Source organism: Erpetoichthys calabaricus, chromosome 1 (genome assembly GCF_900747795.2).
Source record: "Erpetoichthys calabaricus chromosome 1, fErpCal1.3, whole genome shotgun sequence".
NCBI lineage: Eukaryota > Metazoa > Chordata > Cladistia > Polypteriformes > Polypteridae > Erpetoichthys > Erpetoichthys calabaricus.
The window spans coordinates 262,158,575-262,172,467 of record NC_041394.2 but is presented as its reverse complement, the minus strand read 5'-3'; the positions used below and the strand labels follow the sequence as shown (position 1 = coordinate 262,172,467).

The window sequence follows — 13,893 nt, the reverse complement described above, 5'->3', positions numbered from 1 at the left end:
ATTATGTTTCCTAATGATAGATACCAGTGGAAGCATGTAAAGTGAAAACAGTAAAGGTCCCAGTACTGAGCCCTGCGGTACACCATATTGAACTTCTGTGTATAATGATGGAGTACTGTCAGCACATTTCTGTACATATTGGAATCTATTTGATAAATAAAAACTAAGCCAAGAGAGCACGGTGCCTGTAAGCCCAACATCATTTTCTAGCCTGTGCAGTAAAATAGAATGGTCGATGGTGTCAAATGCTGTGCTTAAGTCTAACAACATAATCCCATCAATTAGGGTATAAAAATTAACCTCCTGTAAGAGTGGAAACAGTTTTTGTTCTCTAACTCCTACTTCCAGTGTTCCCCATCAATCATTTTAGCTATATTTCATTGTCACACTGCTTTTTCTGCCTCACTCCGCTGCAAACAGCTTAAACAACTCAACACATCCACATAAAATAACAAGGGTGAGCTTTCTCGAAGGCTCTCACTGGATGTACCTCGTTGTAAACTGAAATATATACAAAAGAAACATACAGGTATTTACAGGTGTACAACCAAAACAATAAATAAGTAATGATTTACAAAGCAGTACATAGCAGGCAGTATACAAAGCTTCAAGATATAAGACACTTACAAGACAAGTGATTTCCAGGGTCAAATCATGACAAGAGAAGTACATAGACAGAGGTTCAAATGACTGCGTACCACAGCTAACCAGACCGAGAGGTTTATATACCTTAAAGATATGTTTCAGATGTGACCGAAACAAAAGATAAAGGGTGCATTGTATTTAAATGTTTATAATGGGACCTATGTGCTTTACGTGAGTTTCATAGACATTTATAACACTACTGTGAGTATGGGATGTGACTGACAGGTGTGTTAATAAATAACAAGAGAAAGGGGGGAGCACAGGTTGACAAATAACAGTAACAGCTAACAGCATGTGAGGCAGAATACCACTCTTAGAAATATACTCTTATTTTTAATGCTGCAGTAAAAACGAATAGATGTTTTTTATTATACAGTCAATGAAAATAAGGACATTATGACATAAAAACTATTTGGTGAACCTATTCATATTGTGACATCAACTGATATTGTTCATTTCACTCCACAGAAGTGCAAATGGTTTGATGCTGAGGAATTGCCTTGAAGAGAACATTTCTGACAATGGACTGGAATGGACAGCAGTGTACAACCTATGGGAGCTTTACAAAAACTACAAAATGGAGAAGACTTACACACTGAAAAAGATAACACACAGCAACAAAAGGTGTTCATATTATGCACTCTCTTTATAAAAAAATAGTCAGAGACACAGCCTTTAGAGATTAAATTAGGAAATACCATGCATAGTAAATGTAGGGTGAATCAGCTTAATAACTAGAGCAGAACATATGTGTAAGCCCTTTACAGTTTTAGGTACTTATTTAAGAAAATAAGACCAAAAATTGCTAAATTTATTTTTTATTTTTACAATGTACACGGGAGGTAGTTCTAAATATGCTTCTGGATATTTCTTCCAGAATCAGAAATGACTTTATAAACTGTATGGGCCTAAATCCACTATGTTCTCCAACATGGATCCCTGTAACCCTTATAGGTCTAAATCTCTTGTCCAGCAATTTACACTGCCTTATCCAAAAGAACCCCATAATCCTACTCCTTCCAATGAGGAACCATGTGCTGCCACCTAACAAACCGGAGGATAATGAACAGTCCTCCATGATTGTGTCTTCAAAACGGTAAAACATGGTTCCATTCCTGATCTGAGACTGTCTCTGAGGAGGTGTTTTACCACCTGCCAGTTCTCTTAGCAGGGTCATCTGCCCTCTAGCATTTTAGGAGAGCATTGCATTATCCTAATATTGTATCTCTCTCTCTCTCTCTCTCTCCCTTTCTTTCTTTCTTTCTTTCTTTCTTTCTTTCTTTCTTTCTTTCTTTCTTTCTTTCTTTCTTTCTTTCTTTCTTTCTTTCTTATCCCAGCTATCGGTTTTCTTGGGTTTCCATTACACTTACTGGACATACCACCCATTAGCTTTGTCCTTTCTATGGCAATGACATTGCAACATAAATCAGCACTGCCAGCAAGTATTTTTCTCTTGTTTTCATTCTTTGCATGTGCCAATCTTCCCATCCTGATCACTGGAAACCCCATTGGCACCCAATCTAGAAACACAAAAAATGTTTCATATACCTCAAATCACCACTCAAAGGCAACATTTCCAGATACACCTTGTAATTGTGATGAAGCTTGTACCTCTGAGTTGTCACACGCAGATAGGGTTAAGAGGAAAATCCACAACACATGGGATGAACCAAGTAGAAACTGCCTGCAAAATTAGAAAAAAAACAAATTCCACCTTTAGGGTCTAAAATATCGCTGTGGTTCTTCTGTATTATCTAAAAATATGTATTGCCTGGGTGTTACTTTTAAATGATATTCAAATGCAGCATGTGGAGAAAAATGGTGCAGATGTTGCTGATATATTTCAAGATAACAGACAGATAAATAATTTGCATCTCCATAGTTTAATTTAAGTAATTTAAATAGTTTTTCAGTTTTACAGAAGAATTTATTAGATGTGGTGATTTAAATTTAAAATACCTGTTGCGTCCTGTGTGAATCAACTTTTCACTTAAGAAATATCAGGAACACTTTATATTAGGTACTATCTGTATATTAGTCACATACTATTATTTGACCAAAGCTAATTTGGATTTGTAATTTTGCATTGAACTGAGCATTGAATGATGTGAATGCGAACAGATTATTGTAGATTCGGATATTTTGCCTGTAGTGTTCTTTCACCAAATAAAATAAATCTTTTATTTCTCGCGGATATGCCTCTTCGTTGGGAAGAAACACTACTTTTCCCTGATGGCAACACGAATTAGACGATCTACAAGTCTCCGAATTACACTTTAAAACCGAACAATATCCACATACAGTACTTCTGTCATATCACCTATGTCTATATATTCAATCTCTTTTCACTGTTCCGTTATTTCACAGAGTAATAATTTACATTTGTTAGCGCTAATGCGATCTTTATCAGTTTTTTGAGACTTTCGAATTTTAGTACTTTCATAATCTCTAACCTGCTCTGTATGTGTATTGCGTCAACATTTTTGAACCTCTTTCTACTTTGTCTTCTACTGCTTTTGTCCTTTATTTCCGCCCCTGCTTGGACCTGTTAGATTTTCAATTCCACTTGGTCCGGGCTGATTATATCTTTCCTTATTTTCTGAATTTGCACTTAGATTATTATTGTCCTTTTTTGAATTCTTTTCTCTACAACACTTTTGGGCCTGTTTTCGATGTGCTGCCCTTTCTTCTTCACTTAGTCGTTGACGTTTCATCTAGAAAGTATAAAATTATTGTCCAGAAAAGGACTACATTGAAGGAAATGAATAGATTGTATGTCTTGTATTAAAATGAGTAAAACATAAAAATTTATAAGAGCTGAGAGCACAGGAACTGTGTCTGACAATAGCATTGACACAAATGAGAGGTGAGTGGACCGTGGACTTGGTTAAATCTCTTAGCACAAAGTCTTGTCTTGCGGGACTTGAAATTATCTCTCTGAAAAAGTCTTGTCTCATTCCAGGATTTTTTTATATAATAGAGAGATATGCATAATAAAGAGTGTAAAGGGCAGAATAAGGTCACACCAGGGCCCTAATATGACAAAAAAGGCTTTTAATAACACTTGCAAAGCCTCAATAAAGTGGTTATTTATCTCTGTGCAATATGGAATACGAAAATAACTTCACATTGGTGGCTTAAGTGGGTGATAATATGTCTCTCAACACTGTAAACCTCTGTTTAAGGCTTGTAAATCCTTAATTAATACTTAAGAAGACTAAATGAAGCTCTCATATTCACAAGTTATATTACCATTTTACAAATAACAAAAAAAAAACCTTATATTGATATTTTACCATTTTTGTTAAGACCAAAAGAAGTAGCTGCTAAGGTTTTATTACATACAGTAACTGTGTGTGACTAATAGATTCCTTATAGGAATTAACTACTGTAAAGTGTTGCAGATATATCCTTGGGGTAGCAGACAGCTGAAAGAAAAGAAGTATGAAATGTGGCAACTCTGATAAGAGAACTTCTGTAATAATCAGCGTGACTGTAAAGTACTAATAAGAACTGAAGAAATAGATCTATTATGGTAACAGTTATGGGAGTGTGCTGAGTGCTCATAACTTTAAATGGTTTCACTGATCAGAAGTACAATTAAAGCTACAGGATCATCAGCTATTTTAGACGTGTTCTGAGGACTGAGACAAGGCCAAAAGCTTCCAGACTTCAGATCTTTGTGCATATGAGATGTGCAGTGACTCATTTTCATGAAAGAAGAGCTTAACCTATGGTTATGTTTGACAGTTTAGTGCATCAGTCACCCTAAAAATAACAAAATGATCAAATGTTTGGAAACCTAAGATAAGCATTTGGATTTTCTGTCTTTCTTAATTGTGTTGTAACTCATTTGGCATGTACTCCTAAACCTCACACATTGTTTCATTTCAGGAGATAGGTGTCTAAAGGCTGCCCAAGAAGCATCATTACATATCATTAATGATGTCTTACATACTGCTCATCAACACTGTCATCAGCCTGCTTATGCAAAAGCTTAATGTATCTCCTCCTCATGCAGTGTTCTTATTTAAAGGGTTCCTAATTATTAACAGCAGACTAGCTCTTCTTTCTCTCTTTTTTCAGATAAATAGTTCCTGTAACTTTTCCACTTCCTTAATGCACCTTCATGTTCTTTTCTGTTCCTCTGTGTGTTGTTTTATTTTAGGTTACATTCACCTGAATGTTCAGTAAAATTAGAGTGAATAAAAAAAACCTTCTTTCTTCATTTATTAATTAACCATTTTGCTGAATATGATGAATAGGAGTAATGTCTTATGGTTATTGTAAATGATTTATTTTTGAATCAGCAAAAAAGTTAATGGCATCAAATCTGGTTAGATCCATTTATTATAATCGCACATCCATGCATTTTCTGAAGTTGTTCTTTTTATCCCAGAGCTGCCTTTACAGGAAACAAAGTGACATAGGAATCAATCCAGAATGGGATGCTACTTCACTGTGTGTCCTACTCAACCATACACCTGGCATAACTTATATGAGACAATTTAAATTCATCATTTATGATAATAAGCACATACCTAGGATGTCAAAGGAAACCAGAGAAAATCCAACTCTACATTAGGAGAAACTCCCAGCAGATTGCACTTGGGTCCCCGGACGTTTGAGGCAGAAGTGTTATTGACGACTTCTCCATGATGCCCACACTATACATTTTCCTTAAGTCTATAATTTCTAAATATACTGTATAATTATATTCATTTTGATTGGTGTCATATATTGTACATATTGAGCATAGAAGCTAATAAATTGTTAGTCTTAAATGAATACTCAAAGACAAAGGGTCACTGTCATTGTGGTAGTTTTTACATTTTGACTGTGTTTTTCTACAGTTCTTCGGCTGGTTAGATGTTTGTGCTTTAGTTAAGTATAAACTAGCCTGTTATAAGTGATTGTATGAGCATTTGTAAGTATGTCGTGGGATGGACTAACATTTTTGGGTCATTTCCTGCCATAAACACTATGTTGCAGGAGAGCCTCCAGCGCTTCAAATCACTGAATTCAAATAAGCAAGTGCAGTAAGTGGATTGTTGAATTTATCCCTATGTCTGTTTGATAGTATTTTAATTATGACATAATGTCATGAATTCTTCAGCAAGCAAACAAACATATCTCTTCTGAAGTGTCTTTAATTATACCAGACTTCTCATTTTATGATGGTTTACAAATGATGCATTCCACTACAGTCTTAGATAAAAAGGTTATTATTCTTGAAAAAAAGGTGAAGTGTGATAATCATGTTGACTTTCTAAAAATATTTAGAAATAACTTAACAACTTTTAGTAATTTTTCATTAGACAATGAGACAAACATACCATAAAACACTAATACTAATTGAAATATTATTAATATTACTAATGACTTCTATGACTATACTACTACTAGTACATATTCTTAATTACAAATTCTCATTTTCTTAAAAAGTGACCTTCAGGAGCCTGAGAGTATGGTGTTTTCCCTTTACATGAAAGCAATTTATATGAAGGTGAAAAGAGAGAGACATTTCCTGCCTGCGTTCTTAGTTGCATATCCATGTTTGGAAAAATGGTGAGTGTATGATTACAGCAATTGTCTGTACTGGTGTGAATTTGAAAATCTGCCTTCAAATGAAACACTTCCATCCAGCTCTAAATTTGCTAATCTACTTGTCCCAGTAAGGGACATAATATGACTTCATCTGTTAAATAAAACACATCAATATAATTTGAGCATTTTAACTATTTTCTGTTTACTCTAGAAATCTAAGGAAGTCTTTTTCATTTATCACTTTACTGAAATTTACTCCAATATGAAACGTACATGTATGATCAGTAATGATCCATTTTGGCAAGTATATATTTGTATTTCTTTTGCATGTCTTATACAGTGTTTCTCAAACATTGGGTCACGAGTTTCTGTCATTGGGTGCTTTAGTCAGTCATGGTGGGTTACCTAAGCGATCAACATTACCGACGATGTTTTAATAGGTGCAGTTGATTCACTTGATTTACCAGTGGAGACCACCCATCCTCCCACTTTGAAGTTTGAAGTTGATCAATCAAAGTGTGTATATACTTGGAGAGGAAAAAATTGAGAAAGACTGTTCTTAAGTGTTGCTTTATATTATGTAATACACAGACTCACCTCTATAGCTAACATACTTCACACTTGAGCCTCTTATCTACACCTCCTGAGGCAGATTTCAATTGCTGTTGTTAGGCAATTACAATTATATTGCAGTGACTTCAAGCTGTTTTGTAATTTTCAGTTTATTTATTCTGGCTTCTCTAATTACTTCTCATTACTAATTTCCTCTTTGTAGACTTCTCCAACTTTTAATATTATTTATTTGTTTTTTTGTCTCAGATTATTTGTGGGGTGAAGTAGTGGCTCTGAGGCTGGGGATCACACCAGCAATTGGAAGGTTGCCGGTTCGAATCCTGTAAACGCCAGAAGTGACTCTACTCCATTGGGCCCTTAACCTGCAATTGCTTTGTCCTGGGTATGACATTAACCTGCATCCAGGTTTGCAAGCAGGTCCTCCAACTTAATGGGAGAATTTGGGGTTCGTGGCAGGATTGGCACTCCGGCCACTGTAAAAAACCTCATACCGTTTCAGTGTTGTGCTGAGGTGTCACCACCTGCACTCGAATCCCAGTCCAGGTGGTTTGTTGTCTGGTAGGTGCAACAACACGCTATCAGCGCATGCTCCCAAATTCTCTGTCTCTCAGATAATTTGTGTGTATTTTTCTACTGTTGCACATCTTTCATAAAATTGAATTGGTCTTATGTGGGTTTTCTTTAATTTATGAGTGGTTGATATTTTTTCTGATTGGGAAGGACCAAGAGGAGAAGTCAGAGGGGATGTGGTTCTGTATACTAAATAAACAGTAAACTATTGAAGTGAGGAGAAAAATTGTACAGTGTCTGATCACTCATGTTTTATTTTGAGGCCACCTCTCCGAAACATGAATCTCTCATTGCAATATGAAAACTTTCCTGTAGACCCATAGTTATAGAGGGTCTTCTCACCCTCTATACTTTATTCATGCATTTACCCATTTGAATGGAGACCCAGGCCAGACCCTTGGCTATTTATGAGTAGTTCAGGTCCATTCTGTACTTCTGATGTATAAAATCAGATAGTAGCCACTGTTTGATTACTATGTTTGGTGCTTGTGTAACTAGGTAGGGGTATATTCTGAGCAGGTCAAGCAATTCTGCATAGTTAGCTGGTTCAAACCAGTTCTTATCTTATCAAAATGCTCAACTATTCAATCCATAACTTACAAAATCTAAAAATATGTTAACTGAGTAAGCTTATCCATATGACCTACTTAGTACGAACTTACTGTCTTCAATACTTTTAACATCTTATACCTGAAAAGAAAAATAACTAAAATACATTCTTGTAAATGTTACTACTTAAGAACAGCAAATTCCCCAACATCTCAAAATGTACAGTTCAACTTTATTACCTAAAAAAGTGTATTGTTGAAGTATGCCTTAATTATTGGCTACATTTACATATATTAAATGTATTCATCTGTCACCAAACTTATTTACTGCAGTTCAGTGTTTTGGTGGTCTTAACCCATCCTGGCTGCCTTGGACACAAAGTGTCAACCAGCAAGGCACAGGGAGCCAGTCCACTACAGGGCAGGCATGACCACATGGACACCTTGAGCTCCTGACATTTATATCTTTGAAATGCAAATGAAACAGTAGGGAGAAAATATATAAATTCGACACATACAGTGACAGGACTGGTGTTCAACTGAGGAGCTGTGAGGCTGTAGCACTAACCAATAATTAAAACGTCTCTCGAGAATATTCCATGCATGTTGAAATTAAACCCCTGATTGCCAGAACTCAAATTCTCTTACCCCTCAGGATCTTGTTCAGTACTTTGTTACATCACTTATTTCAACATTGTTATACTAGTCTTTGATCTCCTTTAGGTCTGATGTCATGTCACCAGATCAGGAACAACTAGCAAGGTGGTGGATTGAGAAAGGCATAAAATCAGATGGTGTAAAACAGTTTACAAAACTGGAAGGACATACAAAACAGGTGAGAAACTTATGTTTGCAAATATGTATCTTTATAACAGAACAGTAATGCAGTTCACCTGTTTTGCAACTGTCATCTCTTAATTATATATTGAACCACAAGGGGCCACCCGAGCCACAAACCACAGGTCCAGCAATACACAACGCGTTAATAGAATAAAATAAAGGATTTTTATTCTTCTCCCAGTCACCCTCCTCTTTGTTCACCTCTGAGTTTTGCCTGCTGCCTCCCGACTCTGACTCATCCATGCATGGCAGCGAGCTTTCTTTTATGCTGGACCTGGGAATGTTTCCAGGCCTTGCCATGTCTTCTGGGATGCACTTCCAGGCCATAAAGGCCCCTGACATTGCCCTCTACCGAGACCCAGGGACCGCCCAGGGCTACACTACTAGACTGCAATTCCCAAGCACCCCTGTGGGTGCCCCAACTGGGTTACTTTATGAGGATAACTGCCACCTGGCGTATGGGGAATGGAGCCTCTCTCGGATCTCAGTTTCTGGTGGTCCGTCCAACATTTTAGTTCATATATATACTTCCAGTGAAACAGGAAGGTTCAGAAGTTAAAGCAAGTTAATATATGAATACACATGCAGAGAACTGTGTCACTTTATCTAAATATTTTCAAAATGTTTTATTGAGTGCTGCTATTTTCACAGTATGTATTGCCATTCACTTTCAAACCTGCTTAATCAAAGTTTCACATGGCCCAGTGCTTTCTGGGTATAGATGGAACTAACCTTTATATATGAGGGACTTTCAACAAACACTATTAAATACCTACAGTCTTTAGATTTCTGGCATATATATGGTTATATATTGTAAAAGGAAATAAGAACACATATATTGGGTTAAGGCATCTTCAGGCAAACCCTATATACTGCATTGTGCAACAAAATAACAGACACAATTAACATATAACATGAGGAATGTCTTTGCAGATGCAAATCTAACATTAGACTGGTGAAAGATAGCAGTGGTACCAGTTATGAAAGTGGAATAGGCAGTTCCAGGATCCCCAGAGCCAGAAGAGATGTAATTTCCCCTCAATTTGTTTCCAGATCTGGAGGGGGAAGGAGAGGAGAAGCATTATAAAGCAGCGTAAACCTGTGGTTCAGGGTGGAATTACAGGTCAACACGCCCTGAAATTGTCTCTCAGGCATGCATTTGTGGTAATATATAGCCACAAATAAGTATCCTAACTTCTATTGAAACCACTTCGCTGAACACTTTACTTTTGTTTAAACTAATCTTTATTACTTAATTTACTTTTAATTTTTAATAAATACACAATCATAGACTTCTACTTAGCATAATAGTCACATATCACAGTAATATTTTTATGGTTAATGCAATGTGGCTACTGGCACACACTGCAGTGGTCAATTGTTTTTGAGTCCAGTTATACTGCACATGTGTGGCACCTTCTGTGATTTTGTCCACATGTTTTGTCCAGTTTTGCTTTTATGAGAAGGTGATATGACTTCTGCTGTTTCGCTTTGTGCAGTTGCTACAGCTGTCTACCCCCTTGTCCTTAAATCTGCTCTATCTTGTCTGAGCTCTGCCCCTCTACAGTTTTCTGTCCAGAACATTCAGGATTTCATGTCATCAGAAGTATCACTCTGTACTGCCTCATTCTGTTTTTCATTGTCCAGTTTCCTGCTGCCTGCTTCTGAGTCTCACTGACTCAGTCATCTGCCATCAATAGCAGGAACTCTTTTCAGGGGCTTGCTGTTCTGATAAGTGTTGCAGCATTTCTGATCATATCTTTTAACTCTGTAAACTTATGAATACCTATATATTAAGCAACAAGATAGAAATGCAGCTGTACTGAATACACATAGATACAAATAATTCCTGAAAAAAAAACATTTCTAACAAATGCACCACTTAAAATTCACATGTAAAAATTCCGAGACTGCACCGCATTTTGGGTTACTAGCAACCATGTATTTTTAATGTAAATGGATAATCATAAAATAATTTGAAGTAATTTTGGCATATATTTGGTAGTAAATTGTTAGGGATGAAATGAATGTGACATACCTGGGGAATGGCACTGTATCATATGAATATATATATGTGTGTGTGTGTGTGTGTATATAGGTAAGACTCTCTTCTAAACTGACGTTGATGTTAGTTCTTCATGATGAGGAAAGAACGAAATGAAAATATGTAAGGATAAGGTAATAATCTCAGTGATCATGGTGTCCAAGAATGGTGATGTGCTACATGTTGATAAAAAATGCAAATAAGAATTTCATCTTTAATGTATACTGGCAATATTTGCCCTATGAACCTATCAACCTATGAAAAAGGGAGCTAAGAGCATTGTTTATATAGTGTGATTGTAAAGTCAATACTGACCTAATGTATAGTCATGATTTCCTTTGGCTCTGTCTATAGTGAGCGCCCCTTTTTTAGGTCCACCCCTAAAAGATTTACACCATTTCAGGGATGCCATGAGTGATTGCTGAGATTATATGTTTAGCAATAATGAATGAAGGATGAGAATTAGGCAGGCTAGCAAAGGTGTGGTGGTGTTTGTAGTTGTAAAGGAAAATGAGCTAAAGGAATATTGCATGGAGTGCTTGTGGACAAACGGAACAGCCTCTTCATGTGATAGCATCACCTACTGGTTTTTGTATTTTCCTATATAGGGATACCTCATGTTTTCACTCAAGAGCACAGCAAGTTGTTTTGCAGTGGGTCTGACGCACTTCATGGGTTGACAACAGAGCACTTAGTCCTCCGTGACTGGACACAGCAAGGCACCCTCTGTATTCCCTGTATTTGTGCTGCTCTATTCACTGTTCACTTGTGATTCTTTTATAGTAAACCCTTATTTTTTACACCTTTAACTTTCCTAGGTATACTTTGGGTATGAGGGCACCCTTAGAGCACCCCATGGTCCAGAAAAGAAATACTTTTGTAAAAGTAATTAAATGATTAGCAGTCATTTAAGAGTATTGCTGCTATTGTTATATCTTGGCAAGGAGTAATACTGATACATGTAGTATAACCCCCTGAGTAAAAAGGTTTCAGCTCTGTCTAATAATTTAGATATTACAGTTTTCAGGGTCTGTTGTAGAGGAACATAAATATGGCTTACTTTCTTGTAGGAGACAGCAGTGGAATGCCTACTGCTTAGACAGGAATGGGAGAGGTGTTATTTCATTAGACTGCTGCACAACCTCTCCTTGGAAGACTTCAATGAAAATCAGGAGATCTCACCCAATCTGAATGCTGACCTCTCATCTTTCTCAGGTATGAGTGATTAAATCTGAAAACAAACCTTTTTCTTCTTGCATATAAATTCTGCTATCCTCTTACTTAATTATGTTACAGATAAACCATAAATAAGTACTGAAGCCAATTCTGTTGTGTTTTTACAAAATTAGGTAATTTCAATCAGCTTTTATTCATATTTAGTTTAACATTTTTATTATGGCTTGATACCAGAACATTTGTAGACTTTTCCCAGTGTCTCACTGATTCCCTGTGTTTAATTTTGTCTCTTATTTATCTTTTAAACTCCCTGGCTTTTATGTGTTGCTTTGTTTTGTAGTCTTCATAAAGAACCATGTAATATAAAAAACCACCATATACACTAAACACATGATGTCTTCATGATGTGTTGGCTCTTTATCAGTACAAAGTTAATCACATTGTATAATCTCTCTATTATAAAATGAGATATGATTTTCTCAGAGAGACATTTTCATGTCCCACGAGACAAGTCTTTGTGCCAAGAGACTTAACCACGCCAGGGACCGGAAATAAAAGACAAAGAGTAGATGACAAAGTAGAACGTCATAAAGAATTCAAAAACGTTGGCGCAGTACACATGCAGAGCAGGTTAGAGATAATGGAAGTACGATAACTTGAAAGTCTCAAAAAACATGATAGTAAAGATCGTCTAATTCATGTTGCCATCAGGGAAAAGTAGTGTTTCTTCCCAATGAAGAGGCGTATTCGCGAGAATTAAAAGATTTGTTGTTTGGTGAAAGTGAAATCCCACGAGAGAAAATTTCAAGCCCTGTGAGACAAGAGCTTATGCAAAGAGATTTGGAAAAGTCCTGCCCACATAACCACGCACACGGTTCAATCATTTGTCATTTGTGTGAATTCTATTGTCAGACACATTTCTTGTAGAGAGAAACAAATGATATTCGCTCATGGCCAGTTATACGTTGTGTTGTCACAATGTAATTCCAAACACAGAATCAAAATTCAATGCGATATTGATGTAAAGGTAGACGTGAAAAGAGATCGAAAATATGGACATAGGTGATATGACAGAAGTATGTTGATATTATTCGGCTTTAAACTTTAAGTCTGAGACTTGTAGATCGTCTAATTTGTGTTGCCATCATTCTCAATGAAGAGGCCTATCCGCGAGAATTAATAGTTTTGTTGTTTGGTAAAAGTGAAATCCACATACGCGAGCAACAGAGACATGAAGGTGGGGTGGGGGGAAGGGTGGGTTGGCAAGCAAAGCCCCCTAGTATAACAAAACATTCTCAAACAACTCCATGGGGCAGCTATGTTAACCACAGTATTGTCATATTACCCTGACCATGTTTTCAACTTCCATTTAGTTTGCTAATGGTTGACCACCAATTTTCCTTACAACATAATCTCTGATTTTGTTGCAGATGACCTTTTGGAATCAACAAGTATATTGAGAGTAGCAACTGCCCGAAAACTGTGGCAAGTCAAATCCTCTTTTCAGCTAAAAGTTACATGGGGAGACTGTGCTGTGTGCCTTTTGACTGAACTTATACAGCATCAGGAGAGAGAGCTAAGGAGTGCTGTGATGATTTTGGTTAGTAAGGTGAGCAAAGGTGAAAAAACAAAAAATTAATAAGAAATTATTTTAGCATATATTTTTGGTTATGCAATACGGTTTACTGTAATCAATGGGCCTTCTGTGTATGATACTGCACATTATTCAAAGAAGGCTAAGACCATTTTTATTTTCTAGCTTATGAGCATGTGGCCTTTGAAGAGACAAAAAGGAAATACATCAAGTGTAATGCAAGTTGAAAAAAATCATTAATCTGTTGTCAGGTTTAGATTAGCACATATCTTTTTATACAGTAGTATGTAATTAAGATAAAGCAATTTCTTACAAAGGAAATAATCTTATATGTTTTTGCCTTTCCACTCAATAAA

At 36.4% G+C, this 13,893-nt stretch overlaps 1 protein-coding gene across 1 annotated transcript in view; it reads left to right on the top strand.

The window, feature by feature from the left end:
• Window positions 1-13,893, top strand: part of LOC127528782 (uncharacterized) — a 35,653-nt gene that overhangs the window by 6,176 nt on the left and 15,584 nt on the right. Inside the window, exons 2-5 of the mRNA XM_051929683.1 lie at window positions 6,091-6,213; window positions 8,607-8,718; window positions 11,838-11,982; window positions 13,374-13,552. Of these exons, the coding sequence (XP_051785643.1) occupies window positions 6,091-6,213; window positions 8,607-8,718; window positions 11,838-11,982; window positions 13,374-13,552 (559 nt within the window). The remainder of the gene's footprint in view (window positions 1-6,090; window positions 6,214-8,606; window positions 8,719-11,837; window positions 11,983-13,373; window positions 13,553-13,893) is intronic.